We start from the raw sequence: 21,076 nt of genomic DNA, 5'->3' as shown, positions 1-21,076 counted from the left end.
TCTTAATGATAGGTATATTGACTGGGATGGGAAAGCAGTGTGAATTTATATTTTCTGATATCCAAGGATGTAGAAAACTTTTTCAATAAACTATCAACCATTTATACTTTTTGAGAACTGTCTGTTCATTAGCACATTTACTATTTGGATGATTTGCTCTTTTTTATTGTTGTTTTGTCTTTATAATTATTTGCTTTCTAAATACTAATTTAATATCTTAGATGTAGTTCATAGAATTTTTCCCTTTCTGTAGGCTATCTTTTGACCTTAGTGACTATATTCTTTGTTGTACAGAAGGAGTTTAATTATATAGAATCTCATATGTCAATTCCTTGGATGATTTCATGTTACTGGGGTCCCTTTTAGAATCTCCCTACCTATATCTGGATCTTGACGTGTTTTCCTTATGTTTTCTTGTAGCAGTTTCAAAGTTAGGAGCCTAATAGCAAAGTCTTTGATCCATTTTACTTGATTTTTGTGTAGAAAGATATGGGTGTATTTTTCAATTTTTCTATATGTGAAAATTCAGTATTCTCAACAGCATTTGTTGAAGAAGGTCTTTTCTCCCATACATGCTTTTGAATGTCTTTCAAAAATTAGATGACTATGGCTGTGCAGATTTATGGGTCCTTTATTGTATTCCAGTGGTCTACATGTCTCTTTCTTATGTCAGTTCTAGACTGTCTTTTGTCATTGTGGCTCCATAATATAATTTGAGATCAGGTATGATGATCTGATTTCTAAAATTGCCCTTTTCACATTCATAGAATTTTATAGCTTTTAATATTACATCTTTTCTTTATATTTTGAGATCTTTAGTATACTGTGCCATGAGGGGAGATTCTTTTTTTGGTCATGTCTAATTAGTGTTCTAAGTTTATCTTATATGTGAATCTCAATTTCCCTAGAATGGAGACTATTCTTCAGAAATTAATTGTGGAGATTCTTTTTATGTCAGCTCCTTCTTTACTTAGATTCTCAGCTTTATCTCTTAGTTGCAGCTCTGAGTTATTGACTGTATGTGTCCACGTTCACTTTATTCTGTATTGTTATTTGAATGCAATATTCATCAACCCTGTCCTCAATCCCTTAATTTCTTCCTTCTGTTTGAAAAATTCATGATTCTGCCCATTGTGGTTTTCTAATTTAATTGAATTCATTGGTTTTAGAACTTTTAAATGTTTTTCTAAGTATCACTATTTTTATGAATTTTTCTAAGTTGCTGACTTTTTTATCCATATTGCTTTTTTTCATTTATATTGATGATTTCTTCCTTCATGGTTTTGACTTTCTTCCATAGGCCCTAAATTAAATTCAGATTCTTACTTCTACCCATTTTGAAATACATTGATCATTTTTATCAGTAAGCCTTTGCAATCTTCTGGAATTTGATCTCTGAGGGCATATTTGACTTCAATAGTTGAGCTATGATTTTTTGGTAAAGTTATATTGCTTCATTTTTTTTACATGTCTTGGTTTCTGTGTTAAGATTTTTATATCTACTGGTTTGGTCATCTCTTCTGGTTTTTGGTGGGGATCTTCTCATTGCATAGACTATTTACTCAGTGCCACTCAGAGAGAAGTTTGCTATAGCAGCAACAGTAGGAAACTCATACAACATATAGAAATATGCTTACATTCGATTAGAAGCCACTGTGTTACTAATGAACATAAAGCAAATATCAAAAATACCAAACTATGTGATGGAATGAAAAATTCTGTAGAAAATGGGCATGATATTGCATATCTCTAATTCCTACAGAGGCAGGCAGAAGTCAGTGAGCTTGAGTCCATCCTGGTCTACATAGTTAGTCTCAAGCTAGCCGGGGCTACATAGTGAGACCCTGTCCCAAATAAAAATAAGAACTCTCTAAGGCAAATGTGGAATTATTGTATCAATGATGAGACAAAGGAATGGTGCCGGGTAAGGTGGAGAAGCAAGAGCAGTTCAAGTGGCAAGTAAAACAGAAAGAATAGAAGGAGCTATCTAAGTTTAAAGGATTTAAAATGAAAGAAAAAAGATTTATTAAATTTCAGGATTAATTTGGTTGTTTTCTCTGGATCTGGTCAACAATGGTGGGTGACCTTATGTTTGTAATACCTGCCTGAACCAAGCCTTGTTGTCTTGCCAGTGTCTAGCATTCCTGCTATTTGCAACTGCCTCCCTAACCTTTTCCTTATCTCTGGGCAATAGCTGGCCAAACTGAGGCTCCTGAACCTGTTCCCAGACCCTGTGATAGTTCAGACGTATTTTTTAAATATTTATTCAGTGATTCTTTTTAAATTGCTATTATTTTTCCTGTTATTGAAAATATTTTTTTTCCGCACAGATTATACCCTGATTATGGTTTTTCTTCCCTCTACTCTTCCCAGTTCCTCCCTTCCTCCCTCCCCACCCAGATCCATTCCCTTTCTGTCTCTCATTAGAAAACAAACAGGCTTCTAAGAGATATTAGTAAATAAAAAACTATAATAAGATTAAACAAAAACTAATACATCAGAGTTGGAAAAGACAAACAAAGAGAAGGAAAAGAGCCCAAGAGAAGAACTAAGAACCAGACTCACTCATTTGCACACTCAGGGATCCCATATAGCAGCTAACCCAGCCTTGATGAGCTGGTTTGTGCCTGGTCTTATCATAGCTTCCTGTGCCCTGTTGGGTTAATGTCCCTAAGAGACTTGCTCTTTTCTTTGGAGTTATTGAAGGGGAATCTGGGAAGAGAAAAAGTATGTGGAACAGGCTGGGAGGAGTGGAGAGAGAAGAGACTGCGTAGGGTATGTATTGTATGAGAGAAGAATAAAGAAAAATTAAGAAAAAAGAAGCCCCCTCCCCAAACAAACAAACAAACAAAAACAACACTAGTCTAAAAATAGGTTTTCCCTCTATGAAGAGCCTGCCTGTGCTCTGTAAACCATAACGTGATTCCTCTCCAGCGCAGCCACTGGTTTTGAGGCTTTAGGGGGAGTACTGCCCCTTTCCTGCCTACCTTCTGTTTCTGGAGTGGCTTACCAGGGAGTTGGCCAGGGGAAGCTGTGTTTGGGGTATTCCGATCCCCCTCTCCCATTGCGCTTGCCTGCTTCTAATCACTCTTGCTTGCTTCTTTGTTTATTTTCTTTTGAGACAAATTCTTACTCTGTCTCCCAGGCTGTCTAGCAGCTCACTGTATGACTCAGTCTGCCTTGAACTCATAAAATCCTCTTGCCTTGGTCTCCGTGAGTAGTCAAGTTATCAATGTTATCTGCCATGCTCAGCTTGGGCTTACAAATGAGGGTGTTGCCCCCCTTTTCTCTATTTACTTGGAGTTTAGGCTTTACTCTCTTCTGTCTTCAGAACAGACCTCCGCTATCTTTAAAAACATTGACAGTCAGCTTTATCAGGTTACAGTCCTGGGACTGACTCAGAATACATTTGTTTTTTGATACCTTCCACATGGGTTGTGTTAAGTCTGAACCATAGAGGGTAGTTGGCCATCCTGGAGTGCTTTTATGTTCTACAATCTAGACATTCTCAAATGTCTACAAGCATACTCTCTTTTAACTTCCATGTGCAACACGTTCAATTATAAATAACTTCTTTTTGCTCTCCTAATACCACACATTTGAAAGATAAATTGTATGACTCCTCTTAATTTGGTTCACCTGTCCATATCGTAGGAGCATGGAATACTTAAAAAAAATCCCAAATTGTATTTAATTCTCTGTTGTGGAAGAGTAGGTCAGAAATGATACTAATTTTTGATCATGAATGTGTGTACTATGACAATTAGACTGAATCATTATGCTTCAGTTCTACAGGATGATGTGGTTTTCTTGAATGTGATTTGGGATGAATCAATAAATCAATTTTATTGTTAAAGAAAATCAAATTATGTCTATTTTCATTTATTAATAAATGATGAATAAGTTGACTTTTCATTATTTTTTAAAATTATTTTTAATAATGTAATTATTATTTATCTAATTCTTCTACAGCATTGGACCCAGTGACCAAGGAACTTATGATTCAAACAGCAAAACCAACTTTTGGCCATCTGACAGAAGTAAGAAAAATGTTCATACTATAGCAAATATCATTAGTTGCAGAAACTAGAAGTTGATAAATATTTATGATGTTCTAATGCCTTGTACCTTCCCCCTGAAGTGATTAAAATGTGGCAAATTATTTAGCATGATTGGAAACTTAAAAAAATGTAGTGATTCATCCACTTCTATGTCTGGCTTTTACTGTGGTAACATTTTATAGCATGTGTATTTGGGCTGCAAATCTATTATGAACTATGTTAATAACACTGTTTGTAGGTAGTCTTTCTTGAAAGTTTTTTTTATATTTTCAAGAAAGATTATAAACTTTTTAAAAATTTTATTTATATTTCATGTTCACTGGTATTTTGCATGCATGTCTATGTGAGGGTGTCAGATCCCCTGGAACCAGAGTCACAGTTGTGAGCTGCCATGTGGGGGCTGGGAATTGAACCCTGGTCATCTGGGAGAGCACTCAGTGTTCTTACCCACTAAGCCATCTCCAGCCCCAGATTACAAACTTTTAAACAGATACTTCAAAGATGTAGTTGATTTTTTTTTTTTGGCATTTTAACTTTAATTGGCATATTTCATGTGAATAACATTATGGCTGCAACATACATACATATACTCATTTATACACACACACACACATATATGTGTATGTGTGTATTTATAAAACCTTTGTCATTCTGTATAAAATTGTATTTTTAATGTGCTTATAAAAGGCATAGAGGCATAGTTCATATCAGAATATTGACTGTCTCATGTGGTGTTCTGAAACATATGGAGAATATGGAGTCAGTAGCAGTCCAGAGGGACCTAGAGGAGCCTGTTTGCACTAACGTTGATCCTCTTGAAAAGAAACCAGAACCCAAATCCCTAAGGCAACATGCATGGAGCTACTATATGTATTTTGTGGCAAATATTATGTTACATAAATGTGATGTAAGGAAATGGTAGAGAAATCATAGGAAGGGGCAAATGGTTTTGATGGCTTAGCTCTCCAAAGTCTTTGAGGATTAGCAAGACCTAAAGTGACTTTTTAAATCTTGGCTTATTCAGAGTGTGGTGCCAAGTGCCAGCCTCCCTTTCTCTCTCCCAAATGAAGTTTTAGTGAAATTTGTATGATACTCTCTGATACTTTAGGTGTTTCATTATAGTTGGACCTAGACATGTGCTAAACCCTTTCAAAACCAAACTTGGATGGAAAAGTAAGTTTCTTTGCTTTTCCCTTCAAGGAAGTAAAATTTGCATTACATTTTGAGAATTTCTCTGGGATTTGAAAATTGAAGTGAAACATTTAATTGGGTTATGTCAATATAGTCTGATAAGATGAGAATATTGCTTCTTCATATTTTCCCAATAACAAGCTATGATGCTAATGGGGACATCACCTCCTTCAAGAGTGACATTATGAGATGAGACTTTGCAAGCTTTGATGATACCTCTTATTACCAATGATAGCTGCATATTCCAAAAATGAAAGTACAGCTTTGTCTGACTGAATAGAAAGAGGCAAATGTACAAGAGAGGGGGGATGATGTTCTTTACAGCTGTGCCATCAGCCTGGAGTAGGAAATGCTCTTTCAAAGGGGATGTGAGGAAGAGTTTCCTTATTTGGGAGGGGAGCTTCTTCAATCAGGAGTCAGTAGTGCCCTGGCCATCATAGGTAAATCTTAGATGCTGCTATTCCCTAAACAACAACAACAATATTGTATTTGTATCATACAATAATACATTATTGTACCTATAAATAGTTGTATAAATGGGAGAAGGAACACAGTTTTCTTTTCATTTTATTTTATTTAAATTTTTTCATTTTGTATGCCAACACCACTTCCCACTCCCTCCCCTTCTCCCGCTTCCCCCTACCCCGCCTCCCCCTATCCCACCTCCATTCATTCCTCAGAGGGGGTAGGGCCACACTTGAGTAGTTAACACAGGCTGGCACCACAGGCTGTTGACTGCCTTGGTAGTCAGCCAAGACCAAGCTCCTTTTCCCTGCATCACACCCGGCCGAGTAAGGCATCACACCATGGGAAATGGATTCTTAAAAAGCCAGTTCATTCCGAGCAGTGGTGGCACACGCCTTTTAATCCCAGCACTCGGGAGGCAGAGGCAGGCGGATCTCTGTGAGTTTGAGGCCAGCCTGGTCTACAGAGCGAGATCCAGGAAAAGCGCAAAGCTACACAGAGAAACCCTGTCTCTAAAAACCAAAGGGGAAAAAAATGCCAGTTCATGTATCTGGTCCCATTGCCAGGGGACCCACAAACACATCAAGCCATACAACTGTCATGCACGTTCAGAGGGCCTGGTGTGATCCCATGCAGGCTCCCTAGCTGTCAGTCCAGAGTCCCTGAGCTCCTATTAGCTTGGGTCAGCTGTCTCTGTGGTTTTTCCCATCATGATTCTGACCCCCCTTGCTGCTATAATCCCCCCTCCCTCTCTTCACCTGAACTCCAGGAGTTTGGCCAAGTGCTTGGCTGTGGGTCTCTGCATCTGCTTCCATCAGTCACTGGATGTAGGTTCTATGATGACAATTGGGGTAGACACCAATCTGAGTGCAGAGGAAGGCTAGTTCAAGCACCCTCTCCACCATTGTTATGAGTCTTAGCTTAACTTAAATCCTTATGAGTTCCTGAGGATTTCCCTAGCTCCAGATTTCTCCCTAACCCCTTAATAGTTTGCTCAGGACACAGTTTTTTTAATGTAAAAAATATTGAAAGTTCTTTTTACACATATTAGTGATGTTAGGAAGGACTTGAAAGGACTGACTGTCTATCTGGGAATGCAATCTGGATTATGCTTCCCATTAGTCCAGGCAAAATGGAGCATGTGATGTATTAGGAGGAATAGACATCTGAAAGATAATTAAAAACAATAATGCAAGGCAAGGAAGAAATCCTAGGTTGGAAGTTTGTCCATAGAGGGAATTAGAAGTTTCTAATTAAAATATTTGAAGAGGTTTGCAGGGTCAGGTTTGAAGTAAGTCTCCTTCACCCTCTAAATCTTGGATTGTTTACCAATGATTGCTATGCAGATAGATTGTTGTTAAATGCTGAGTACAAAATTGTGCCAAGTCCATCTTCCAATTTGGTGGCAACAAGCCTGTATTCTGAACACTAAGCCAGACACATCTGTGCTAAACACAAGAAAATAAAACAGAATCGTTTACTATGGCAACGTGTTAATGATCATGCACTTATTTTAAACTCTGTCTTTATCACTACTCTCTTTTATGACAGTTACCAAGCTGCTCTGAATTTTCCATTCCTTGGGGCTTCTATTCCAGTACTTTGCAAAAGCTAGCATCATTTTGTTGATTATATTCTAGCACAGTCAAAATTAAGTGAGCAAATCATACATCTAAATACCACACATTTATAAGTTTTATGCACTTCATTTGTGCTGATGAGCATTTTCCCCCAGACACAAAAGTATTTTTACTTAACAAAATGAACTCTATACATAGCTCAGTTTGCTTGAGTGATAGCTGGAGGTATATAGTCAAATGTCAGTCTGTGTTGTCATGATCATTCTGTAAACTCACCTGCTCACTCCAAGGTAACTTTCCAAGGTGTAACCCTAATTGCTTTATATTTTTACCTGTCCATTGATCTGGAATTGGCTATAGACTATTGTCTGTGGTGTGATCTATAGATCTTTCTGAATAATTCTCCTACTGTGACAGAAGTCACCAGGTGCTCACTGAACTGCATTGCCAAAATTATTAGAAATCAAATGCTTAGATAAACAAGTTTTATTTATTGATGTATTTGTTTATCCTCATGCTGACGACTACAGTGCCTTAACTTTTCTATAAATGTTTACTTTTGGCCAAGTCAGTCCTCCTACATAGCTCCTCGTTATTGCTATCTTAATAATTCTCTTTTGAATTGGCATTTAAATATTAGAATTAATTAACTTGTTGATATCCACAAAATCACCTACTGTGATAAATTTTCAGATAAAAAAATCATTTATAATTTCAAAATTTTAATCAAAATGTAGTTACATCCCCTTCCCTTTCTTCTAAAAATGCTCCTATGTTGGCTCCATTCTGCCACTTCCATTTCCACTTGCTACTCACTCTCACTGATAATTTCTTTTTAATCTGATTATTACTGTTACATAATACATATATATGTATAAATATATAATAAAATTCCCTGATCTCTTCAGTGTTGTTTGTGTATATATGGTTTCAGGGCTGGCTGAGAGTTTTGTATTGGATAACCAACAGGGGCGGGGCTCATCCCTGGAGACATTAACCCTCCCTTCACTAGTTATTAGTTGCCTGTAGTTCTTGGTCTAGCTGTGGGACTTCATTTGAATCTTTGCTTTTCAACAGTTTTATTTTGCTGTGCATGCACATACTTCTGGCTTTATTTTTGTGTACTATTCCAGTTTTATCCTTCTAAATCTCTGAGCTTGTAAACTTAATTTGGTTTTAGAGATTCATAGCTAGTATATTTCAAATATTGTTTCTGTTTCATTGTATTCTCTCATTTTGAATTCCATGGGAATATAGGTGAAGATTTTTCATTATAGTATCATTTTCCCTACATACCTTAATGTGTTTCTTATTGTCTTTATCTCTCCTTCACTTTAGAGTAATTAATTTTTCTTTCTCCCAATTTGCTAATTCCATCTTCTGTGGTTTTTAACTTGTTCTGTTTTGGTTTCTTGGTTTCCAGTCATAAAACTCCAAAGATTTATAATACTATTTATGTCTTATAGTTCATCTTTTCCTCTAGAAACTTATATGTTATTTAAAGTTATTTTACATTCCTTAATGTATTAATCTATTGTTAATATCTGGACATTGTACATAAAAATATGTATCTGTTCTCTGTTTTCTGTTAGTCATGATTGTCTCTATGGCTGATAATTTTCAATTGAATGTTGGAATTAAAAAATAGTTATTCATATTTTAGATTATATTCCTCTGTTGATAGGATTTATTTCTGTAATAGACTGCCAGAGAGTTGGATTAGTCACTTTATCCACTCAAGAAAAATGAGTTGAATCTCAAAGGAAGTGCAATAGTTCACTTATTCAATTCAGTTATACATCAAGGTTTTCAATAAAATTAGAGAATATAATTTAGGCTCCTTCCTCAAACAATATTTTTTTATCTGTAGCTAGGACTCCAGAATTGTTCCCTTACCTCTTGTAGTTTTGGCTTCTTTTTAGCCTTTGCATTACAATAAAGTCATATGGGGAAAAATTGATATTTTCCAAAGTTTCTGATTTCATCATTGTAGTCTCACAGAATCCTAAAAAGCTCAGTTACTCTTGCAAATCTTTTTAGAACTTTAGGCAAATGGCCCCAAAGTCATCAAATCACTGCCACAATGACAGCTCTTCCGCCAGGTCAGCCATCTTTATGACCTTGTGGCATGAGCAGAATACACAACACTTTACGGAAGTGATTCCTCCTACCTGAACTTCTCCAATCATGCTAATCAAAGCAGTGGTCTGCTACTCCTTAATCCACTCAGTCCAATAGAATTTGTTTTCTCAAAAGGACAGAACAGAATGTTTTGTCTACATTAATTTGATCTTCATATAGTGCATGGAATGACCTCTATACTGGACACTTTCTAGTTAGAGACATGACCAGTTTGTAGCATATTTTGGAAGGAATTGGTTGGCTCCATTTTTTTTCCAATAAATAATTCAAAGTTGCCTATAATCTTGAAATTATTAAAACTTTGAAATAGTCTTCTCCATATATCCATTTTTACAACACAGACTTGTTCTCTAAACATGAATATGCTAATATTGCTCATGTATACCAAGAAAGATTCTTATCCTCGTTTTGTTCTGGGTGAGAAGACTAAACTCAAGAAAGGTATTTCATAACTGTGCTGGTTAGTGGTGTGGTGTTTTTTGTCTTTTCTCTCTCTCTCTCTCTTTGTCAATTTAACACAAGCTAGAGTCACATAAAAGAGAAAACTTCAATTGAGAAAATGTTTCAAATTGGCTTTAGGCAACTCCATGGTCACTTTTGATTAATGATTCTTATAGGAGGTTAGAGCCCACTGCGGGCAGTGTCAACTCCAGGCAGATGGCCTTGGGTTAGATTGAAAAGCAGACTGAGCAAGCCAGGGAGAGCAAACCAGGAAGCAGTGTCACTCAATGGCCTCTGCTTCCATTCCTGTCTGCCCTGACTTCCCTTTGCTATGCACTACAAGCTGTAAGATAAACCCTTTCCTCCCCAGGATGTTTTTCTTTATCACTGTCTTCATTGAAAACAAACAAACAAGTGAAATAGAACAGTTAGCATGGTTTGGGATAGAAATGAGACTCATGAGCAGAAATTAAAGTACTGTTAGTGATAAATGAATAATTTGGAAAAAATTTTTAAATTCAAATAGATTTATATCACTTTCCTGCCTTCCTTCATCCCTTCCTAGCTGTCCTCCTTTGAGACCATATAAAGAGCCTATTCTCAAGTTGATTGCTTCATTTTCTTTGATTGTTACTGCTGCACACACACACACACACACACACACACACACACACACACACACACATGAGATAGAGAGAGAGATACACAGAGAGAGACAGAGACAGAGACACACAGAGAGAGAGAGGAGAGAGATTTATATGCATGGTTATAATTTTTTTCTCTGCATTCATATGTAATTTAGTGAGAAAGCTGGAGGGTTCAATTTTATTTTGAAGCCTTGTATATGGTTCTCTATGATGCTATACTAGTTTACATTTATTCTATGGAGTATGGAAGCCACCTTTCTCTGTATTCTGACTGGCAATGCTGTTTTTCTTGTGTGACTGAACCTAGACCGAGTCTCACCATTTTGATTAGTGTTATTGAGCACTTTTTCTTAAACTTGTTGTTCATTTGTATAACTTCTTTAAATGAAGTCTATTTTAGATCAGTTTTAGATTATTTAGTTGCATCAATATTTTTGTTGCTGAGTACTTTTTAGATTGTAACCATGTTTGGATATGAATTCCTTGGCAAATATTAGTTCACTGGTATTTTCTCTTATTGAATAGGTTGTCTCATTACTCTGTGGATTGTCTTCTGGGTAGAGCTTTCTAGTTTTATATAATCTTAATTTTCTATTCCTTTTTCTTTTTTGAGGGCTTATATCCCAAATCATTGCTCATACAGTGACTGATAATGTCCCCCAATGTTTTCTTACTATCATTTCAGATTTTTCACTTAGGGTTTTCATCTATTTTGAGTTGATGGTTTTAAGGAGTGAGAGATAGTAATCATTTATCTATTTATTAATATCTAGTTAACCCTGAACCAGTAGTTTATACAAGTAGTTTATACTTTCTTTGATGTAAAACACACACACACACACACACACACACACACACACACACACACACACACACACACACACAAAATAACTTTGTTGAAGAGTTGTTGGCTGCCAACATGAAAACTGAGTTTTTCCTTCTTGCCTGTCAATATGTCCAGGTGGCTTTGGTACCTGGAGTTCTTTGAGTTTCCATGTGAATTTAGATTGTACTTTATATCCTCATTAAAAACTTCATGTGTATTTTGATGAGTACAGCCTTAAATCTATTAAATACTTTGATATCAAGGGCATTTTAACAGTGTTAAATCATACAATTCTCAAATACTAAGTATTTCTTTTTGTCATTTTTTTCTCCAAAAATTTTATACTTGTGTGCTAATTTTCATTGAGATGATTATTGTTTACATGGCTAAATTTATTTCTATGTATTTTATTTATTTATTATCAGTGTGTATGTGTGTATATGTGTGTGTGTGTGTGTGTGTGTGTGTGTGTGTGTGTGTTGCACATGTAAAGGTCAGAGGAAAACTTTTTGTAGTTAATACTCAAATCATTAGGTTCTTGTTGTAAGTGCTTTTTCCTTCTGAATTATCTTCATGAGATCTATTCATAGGCAATTAATAAATGTGTATTTATTGATATTTTTTACTTGTGTGAATAATATTTTTTCCTATATCCTTTCTTACCAAAGCCAGTTTGCTATGTGTAAGGAAGATTATTTGCATATCCTTACATTTTACTTACTTCCTTGACCAGTTTTAATATGCTATTCTTCCAAATAAAAAATATATTAAAATAATTTGTACCAATGTACAGAGATAAGATTTTTTTTAAATTTAATTTAATTTTATTTTACAATACAATTCAGTTCTACATATCTGCCACGGATTCCCTTGTTCTCCCCCTCCCGCCCCTCTCCCCTTACCCAGCCCACCCCCCATTCCCACCTCCTCCAGGGCAAAGCCTCCCCCGAGGACTGAGATCAACCTGGTAGACTCAGTCCAGGCAGGTCCAGTCCCCTCCTCCCAGGCGGAGCCAAGCCACCCTGCATAAGCCCCAGGTTTCAAACAGTCAACTCATACAATGAGCACAGGACCCGGTCCCACTGCCTGGATGCCTCCCAAACAGATCAAGCCAATCAACTGTCTCACCCATTCAGAGGGCCTGATCCAGTTGGGGGCTCCTCAGCCATTGGTTCATAGTTCATATGTTTCCATTCGTTTGGCTATTTGTCCCTGTGCTTTATCCAACCTTGGTCTCAACAATTCTCGCTCATATAAACCCTCCTCTTTCTCGCTAATTAGACTCCTGGAGCTCTACCCGGGGCCTAGCAGTGGATCTCTGCATCCAGATCCCTCAGTCGTTGGATGGGGTTTCTAGCATGACAATGAGGGTGTTTGGCCATCCCATCACCAGAGTAGGTCAGTTCGGGCTGTCTCTCAACCATTGCCAGCAGTCTATTGTGGGGGTGTCTTTGTGGATTTCTGTGGGCCTCTTAGCACTTTGCTTCTTCCTATTCTCATGTGGTCATCATTTACCATGGTCTCCTATTCCTTGTTCTCCCTCTCTGTTCTTGATCCAGCTGGGATCGCGCTCCTTCAAGCTCTCTTTCCCTCGACCCTCGCTGTTCATTACCCCCACTCATGTCCAGGCTCTTCATGTAGATCTCATCCATTTCTCCATCATTGGGCGATCCCCGTGTCTTTCTTGGGGTCCTGTTTTCCAGGTAGCCTCCCTGGTGTTGTGAGTAGCAGTCCAGTCATCTTTGTTCCACATCTAATATCCTCCTATGAGTGAGTACATACCATGTTTGTCTTTCTGAGTCTGGGTTACCTCACTCAGGATGATTTTTTTCTAGATCCATCCATTTCCTTGCAAACCTCATGATGTCATTGTTTTTCTCTGCTGAGTAGTATTCCATTGTGTATATGTACCACATTTTATTTATCCATTCTTCAGTTGAAGGGTATCTAGGTTGTTTCCAGGTTCTGGCTATTACAAACAATGCTGATATGAACATAGCTGAGCAAGTGCTCTTGTGATATGATTGAGCATTCCTTGGGTATATGCCCAAGAGTGGTATAGCTGGATCTTGGGGGAGATTTATTCCCAATTTTCTAAGAAAGCGCCATATTGATTTCCAAAGTGGTTGTACAAGTTTGCATTCTCACCAGCAGTGGAGGAGAGTTCCCCTAGCTCCACATCCTCTCCAGCATAAGGTGTCTTCAGTGTTTTTGATCTTAGACATTCTGACAGGCATAAGGTGGTATCTCAGAGTTGTTTTGATTTGCATTTCCCTGATGATTAGGGATGTTGAGCAATTCCTTAAATGTCTTTCAGCCATTTGAGTTTCCTCTGTTGAGAATTCTCTGTTTAGTTCTATAGCCCATTTCTTAATTGGACTGTTGGGCATTTTGATGTCTAATTTCTTGAGTTCCTTATATATTCTGGATATCAGTCCTCTGTCAGATGTGGGGTTGGTGAAGACCTTTTCCCATTCTGTAGGCTGTCGCTTTGCCTTGTTGACCGTATCCTTTGCTCTACAAAAACTTCTCAGTTTCAAGAGTTCCCATTGATTGATTGTTTCTCTCAGTGTCTGTGCTACTGGTGTTATATTTAGGAAGTGTTCTCCTATGCCAATGCATTCAAGACTACTTCCTACTTTCTCTTCTAGCAGGTTCAGAGTAGCTGGATTTATGTTGAGGTCCTTGATCTACTTGAACTTAAGTTCTGTGCCCGGTGATAGATATGGATCTATTTGGAGCCTTCTACATGTTGATATCCAGTTATGCCAGCACCATTTCTTGAAGATGCTTTCTTTTTTCCATTGTACACTTTTGGCTTCTTTGTCAAATATTGTGTGTTCATAGGTGTGTGGATTAATGTCAGGGTCGTCTATTTGATTTCATTGGTCCACATGTCGGTTTTTATTCCAAGATTTTTTTTTTTTTTTACTATCTGAAAAGGGACAATAGGAACACAGAAAATGAAGAAAATATTTTGAAAACATTGTGAGTTGATTTCTATGTCACTGATAATACATTTTGTTTTCAGCATAAAATTTTATATTCATTAAAATATACCAGGAAAAACAAAATGACATTTTTAAAGTATTAAAAATTTAATCAGGATATTTTTACACTCAAGAAAAATTATCTGATTATTTTTGAGCAAAAATCAGATCTGTAACAGAACACAAAATTTATCCTCAGCTTTTATAGATAAATATGAAAAATTTACTATAAAAGTTTAAGAAGTATCATGAAGGTGTTGGGAGAATTAAGGAATTACTTTTCATTTGGCCTTCTCAAATTTCATGTTCATCTCTTAATAAATAGGTTTTTCAGCAAATTTTCTGAAAAATTGTATAGAAAAGCACATGATCCTGTACCAACTAATAATGAAGTCCTTTCTGGAGAAGCCTGTTAATGTCTTCCCTGGCTTCCTGTCTTCCCTAGTACTACCTCTGTAATGCATGTCTAACATTCACTTCATTACTGACGGTTACCAGGATCACAGCAGCAGTAAAAAGAACAAAATCCAAGGTCTAAAATCTGTGATCTTGACTGTCCTCCCTTCCCAGCTGTTGACATTCAAAGACAGAAAAGGCAATGGCTTACCACAGAGGGAGCTAGTAGGTGGACTGTCTTAGTCACCTCACAGTGAATGTGGTAGATGCAGCTTCTTCAGTTTCTAATTGACATTTGATTGGTTAGTAATTCTTTAGCTATTAAACTATTAAAAATAACATAATTTCCAAATTTTCTTACTTAAAAAACCAAGTAACCAAGTCTTCACATAGAGTAACTAACATGATCCTCTAAGTTAAACTGACTTTCCTATAGCCCTTTCCTATGTCCAAATTAGGATATTTGACATGATCATCAAACACACAGTTTCTAAAATTTCCTAAAAGTTTGTACAAAACCTCTGCAAGTACAGAGACATTTTTTTATGGAATCATCCTTGCATTAGTAAAAAAAATGTGTTTTGGTCCAAAAAGAAAATTTAAAGTAACTTTTAGAATCCTTGGTTGAATTCCAATGGTTTTTCCAATTATCGTCTCTGGTTTGTCAGAAAACTTACTGTCTCATGCTGAAGACAGCCGTGTCTTATTACTACTTTTCATAAGTTAACAGTATTAAGAAGTAATAACCAGGAAAAACTGACATTTGTTTTCAGTTAAATATCATCAACTGAGGTTTAGCTAAAAGTTTTTCTGTTTAGACTATTGTTAACATGTTTATACCTGAAACTTCTTAAAATGTCCTTAAAAGTAAACCCTCAAATGCTACATATTATATACAACATATGAAGATAAAATATAAACAATAAGATATGAATGTTGAAAGTTGACTTTCTGTTACTGTGTGTGCTTGAGAACACATGAGAGTACGTGAAACAAGGTCAAAATATGAAGGCTACTGGTTCAGACCCTCTGCAGTCCATGCTAATTAAGTCATGGTAACTGACAGCTGTGCCCATCCAAATCACATTGCTTTGAGCTTGATTGAATTGTGTTTGGTGTGATAGCATTGACTAATTGGAGAGCATTATATCTTGAAATATCAGAGCTCATGTGATTACCTTGTATATAGGATCTAGGTATGGATTTCATTTCTGAAGTCATTTGGATTAAGACCAATGGAGTGCTATTTTAGATGATAATGACAAGAACAGTTGTTCTGCAAAGTGTGTGTGTGTATGTGTGTGTGTGTGTGTGTGTGTGTGTGTGTTTGTATGTGTGTGTGTGTGTATATGTGTGTGTCTGTGTGTCTGTGTTTAGTTTCAAGGATACTAAGACTCATTTAATATGTCACTGATCCTACTTTGTGATACCTATTGCAATGCCTTTAGCAAAGTTCCCTGTAGTTCTCAACATCTGGCATGTTTCTGAAACCATCTCCTTTTCTTACTCTCATTTTTATTCTTTTCCAAATATTTACTCAATCTTTTCATAGTTGATAGTACTATGTATAGTTTCAAAAGGAAAACTTGCATCTTTCAAGAGAAAAAGAAAGTTAATTCAACAATTATCATATTATATAAACTGTTTACATAATTTTAACTTTAATCAAAATGATCAAATAATTATGATTTTGGTGGTGGCTATGATTATGTATTATTTTAGTCAGTATTCAAATAGAAACTGAATTGTTAAGTTAAAAATATTCAAGGATATTATTTCCTGATTATTTGGGGGAGGAATATATGTTTAAATTCATGGGTAATGAGTTAATAATTTATGATAAAGGAAAAGATTAAATAATTATAATGATAATAGTATCCGATTTCATTTTATTAACATGGATAAACAATTGGTTCTACCACTTAGGCATATTATGTTTTTACTAAATTTTAGTTATCAAAAGTAATGCTTCTTCCATATATAGTCACAGAGTCTCTCCAATATGGAGTGAAGACATACAGAGAGTATTGTGAAAAGTCAAAATCAATAACTAGACTGCAGAAAACTCAAATTTAAAGTAACACCAGAGAGTCTGAGAGTTTTCTACCTTTTTCTGTGTTTTCATCTTGTTTGTCCAGTGGGTCGACACAGTTCAAAAATGCAAGGGCAATGTAGTAATTGATGCTTCCACTTCTTTTAATAAAAGGCATGGAAGGAATTACAGTCAAGTAGAATAAGGAAATCCTGATTGGATTTCCATAATGTTATTTCAAATTTAAGCTCAGACCCAGAGAAGCACATATCTTTTCTTTGTTAAGATTTTAAAAAGTATTTGGAAACTGAGTCAGAAGATAGACTAGATTGAGTAGCCTCCATCATAAACAGACCTTAGTAGTATGTCAAGGACTGAAAACTAAAGTAACAATGAAATACAGCACCCCAAAATTGAAATTGTTTTGGAATATGCAACCCCAACTTAAGCAGATTTATTGACAGGTTCTTCTATGACTATAGCATAATATCATTAGGACTCATCTTACTGCTATTTTTTTTTGGGGGGGGACAGTGGTATTTGGTTTTACTCTAGGTGCTTAACCTATTTAGTCTCAATCCCTTGATTGGCCAAGCAGCGTTGGATGTGGGTTCCATCTCATAGAATGGGCTTTCAGTCAAATCAGACATCGATTTGCTACTCCCATCAGCTTTGTTTCACCATTGCATATTTTGCAGACAGGACAGCATTGCAGATCAAAGGCTTCATGGCTGTGTTGGTGTATACATTTTTTCTTTCGGTGGTCTACAGAATATCCAGTACCAAAGATACTGGAACATAAGGGTGAAGTTTCTGTGTCGGTACCAGCATGACCTTTCCATGTTCAGTGAGTTCTGTGAGTGTTGCCTTCAGCAATGGAGCTCTGCTGTTTGTTTGCAGAGAGCAACTCTGTCCCAGCATCAGCCTGCATTCTTTCCATGGACCCTCTTTAGCCAACAAGTCAATTGGAACTCACCCAGACCCAGTACTGAAAGCTTCTTTTGGTGACAAGTGATGAAAAGTTGGGACTGTCTCGGCTATTATTTGGAGGCATCACTAAGATTGCCTTTATATATTTTAGGAAACTTCCACTGCACAAGGTTTCTATACCATCCCCAAATGCCCTTCAATTATATGTCTCTACAAGCATTCCCTTCTTCAACACCTGATCCCCATGCCCAGTCCATGCTGCCCCCAGTCCATCCATAAAATCTATTCTATTTGTCCTTCCCAAGAAGATTCATGTGTTCCTCCTCTAGCCCCTTCTTCTATACCTAACATCTCAGGGTCTGTGGATTGTAGTTTAGTTAGCATTTATTTAATGGCTAATATCAACATGTAAACAAATATATACCATATTTATTTTTATGGGTCTGGATTACCTCACTTAAAATGATATATTTTTTTTAGTTCCATTAATTTACTCCATTGTGTAAATATACCACATTTTCCTAATCCATTCTTCTGTTCTGGTATGTCTAGGTTGTTTTCAGGTTCTGGCTGTTATGAATAGAGCAGCATTGAACATGGTTGAACAAGTGTCTCTGTGGTAGGATAGAGAGTCCTTTGGCTATATGCACTAAAGTGAGACATCTGCATCTTGAGGTAGATTGATTCCCATTTTTCTGAGGCACCTCAACACTGGTTTCTGTAGTGGCTATACAAGTTTGTACTCCCACCAAAAAAAAGTTTTATCCTCTACTTTGTCTGTGTACCGTTCACTAGTATCTATTATATTGAAGTTTACTAGCTCATGTTTTGATTTTTATAGTTTTCTTACAATGTATACATGCTTATTTTCATGTTCCTATTCTTCAATATATCATTCTTTTATATATTAAAATATTATGTCTGTTCTGTATTCTCCTTTAATGCTAATATTTGGATATCTTGTAGACTCGATTTATACAAAATAATGTGAACTTATAAGAAATGGGTAGAGAATGGAGATTGAGAGTTGATGATGAAAGCAAGTATTATGAACATCTCTCCAGCCCCAGAAGAGTATGCATTTTTAACTAAGTGCTGTATCTCTCTTGATGGTATTCATTAAATAAAGAGTACATGAAATTGTTCATGACTTGAAAAACAAGATTTGTGGTGATATATTGTGTACCCCAATATATTGTGTACCCTAATAAACTTATCTGGGGATCAGAGGACAGAGCCAGCCACTGGATTAGACATAGAGGCCAGACAGTGGTGCCACATACCTTTAATCCTCTTCAGGAGGCAGAGATCTGTCTGGATCTCTGTGAGTTCAAGGCCACACTGGGAACAGAACAAGGCATGGTGGCACACACCTTTAATCCCAGCACTTGAGATCTCATGCCTTTGATTGAAAAGCACACACAACTTTAATCTCAGGAAGTGACATGTTTGGGTGGAGAACAGTATATAAAGTGTGAGGAGACAGGAACTAAGCGGCAGTTCAACTCAGACCCTCAGGGGTGAGGGCTCAGACGCTTTCTGTCTGAGGATTCACGGAATTAGGATTGGCTGAGGAGATGGCAAGGTGAGGTTGGCTGTGGCTTGTTCTGTTTCTCTGATCTTTCAGTTTTCACCCCAATATCTGGTTCTGGGTTTTTTCTTTAATAAGTCCTTTTAAGACTCATGTTACAAAGATTATTAATGTTGGCCAGTCATGGTGGCTCACATCTTCAATCCCAGTACTAGAGAGGCAGAAACAGGAGGATCTTTGTGAATTTGAAGGTGGCCTGCTCTACATAGTGAACTACAAGACAACCATTACTAAATAGAGAAACCCTGACTGCAGAAGAGAGAGAGAGAACTAAAAGATTAATAATGTTGCAGTCATTTTTTTTCAAGCTGCAAAATTGGAGACAAACTTGATCATAAGTTATCATCTCTGATATAATAGTAAAACCAATCAACTTTATCCCAGTTGGGGAACATTCTGGACTTTCACCCTCATGTTTTAATGAAAACTCCTAGATTTCGAAATTTTAAATATTCATCCTCTATGATTCATTGCAGGTAGCAAAATTAAGTAGTCCACTTTAGTCAAAGTACTTGTTGTGCTCTCTGTAGAGGTCATGGTTTTTGAAAAAAGAAACAGTATCTCAGGAAGGAAAACTTGGGCTTTTTCATTCTTGTAGCCTTGATAATAGCTAAGATGACATTGGAACCATGTCCTTCCCCTTCCATCACTCTCACAAATGTGTTGTGGTAAGATAATAAAGGTCTCTTTCACTAACTCCATCAGATAATTGGAAAACCCATCCATAGAGTTTTTATGTCATCAGTCTAATCAACCTTTGATCTCTTTAAACCACAGAAACAGAGATATTATGCATTCCAACTCAAATCAAAGTCATAAGGAATGGTTGGTACTAAAGGTAGGGATTGTAGAGAAGAACACATAAAGTAAATCTGCCTGAGAGGTATAGCATTTTTTAGTATGCACATAGTAAGGTTTTGGGACTACTTCCTAGTTAAGCATCAAGGTAAACTTATGCTCAGTGAGGGAGTTCAGATGTACCCTATTAACATCCATGTGACACACACTTTTGATACTTTAGAGGCATATCAATAGACACAGTTCCGACCAGTGTCTCCTGCAATTGTCCAAAGCCTGTCGTCTATTTTATTTTATTTCTGTTCTTGACCTGACAGCTCATTGAAAGACTCGGCACAAGGCAAGGGACATCTGTTCAGAGGAGCTTTTCCTAATTGATATGTTAATTAAAAACGACTTCTGGCTCTTAGAATTTTGTTTATTTTTCATAATACATCTGCCCTGTGGCATTTCACAATGGGTGTTGTCATATAAATATAAAATATAAATAAACAAGGCAAAAGATTCATTATTGCTTCTGGACTTAAAGTAGGTTGTAATGTATGACTAAGAAACTTTTTTTCACCTTATTCTGGCCAGAATTTTCTGGGACTTCCTCCAGGATAAAGATCAACTCAGTGGGATTCATACATCTGTCACATCTGGACAATCTCAGAGGAGCCTAGTCAGTGTACCCAGAGGCCATGTAAAGGTTTTAGATTTCATAAAGTTTAACAGCCTGCTTATATTTACAACCAAAATACTAGCTTATTACCCTCCTCTTTACCTTCTAATGCAAAATTCTATACATTATATTGTTTTTACTTGTGTTAGCATAAACAACAATGTAACTAGGACAAAGTTATGCCAAGTTAAAATTGTTTAGCAGCCCTGGAGAATACGGGCTAAAGGAGATCCCTGGCTCTTCCATTAGAGTCACGGCTTTAAACAGAGATGATATCGAGCTCTGGAGAGGAGACAGCACTGGCAGCAGTTTACTGTAGTTA

At 36.6% G+C, this 21,076-nt stretch overlaps 1 protein-coding gene across 1 annotated transcript in view; it reads left to right on the top strand.

The window, feature by feature from the left end:
• Positions 1–21,076, top strand: part of Cnbd1 (cyclic nucleotide binding domain containing 1) — a 376,362-nt gene that overhangs the window by 324,522 nt on the left and 30,764 nt on the right. Inside the window, exon 11 of the mRNA XM_052716755.1 lies at positions 3,973–4,040. Within this exon, the coding sequence (XP_052572715.1) occupies positions 3,973–4,040 (68 nt within the window). The remainder of the gene's footprint in view (positions 1–3,972; positions 4,041–21,076) is intronic.

Source organism: Peromyscus californicus, unplaced genomic scaffold (genome assembly GCF_007827085.1).
Source record: "Peromyscus californicus insignis strain IS unplaced genomic scaffold, ASM782708v3 Scaffold_5__1_contigs__length_169319896, whole genome shotgun sequence".
In the NCBI taxonomy this organism is placed as follows: domain Eukaryota; kingdom Metazoa; phylum Chordata; class Mammalia; order Rodentia; family Cricetidae; genus Peromyscus; species Peromyscus californicus.
Note: the sequence above shows the minus strand (reverse complement) of the source record. Positions and strands in the feature narration are given on the sequence as shown.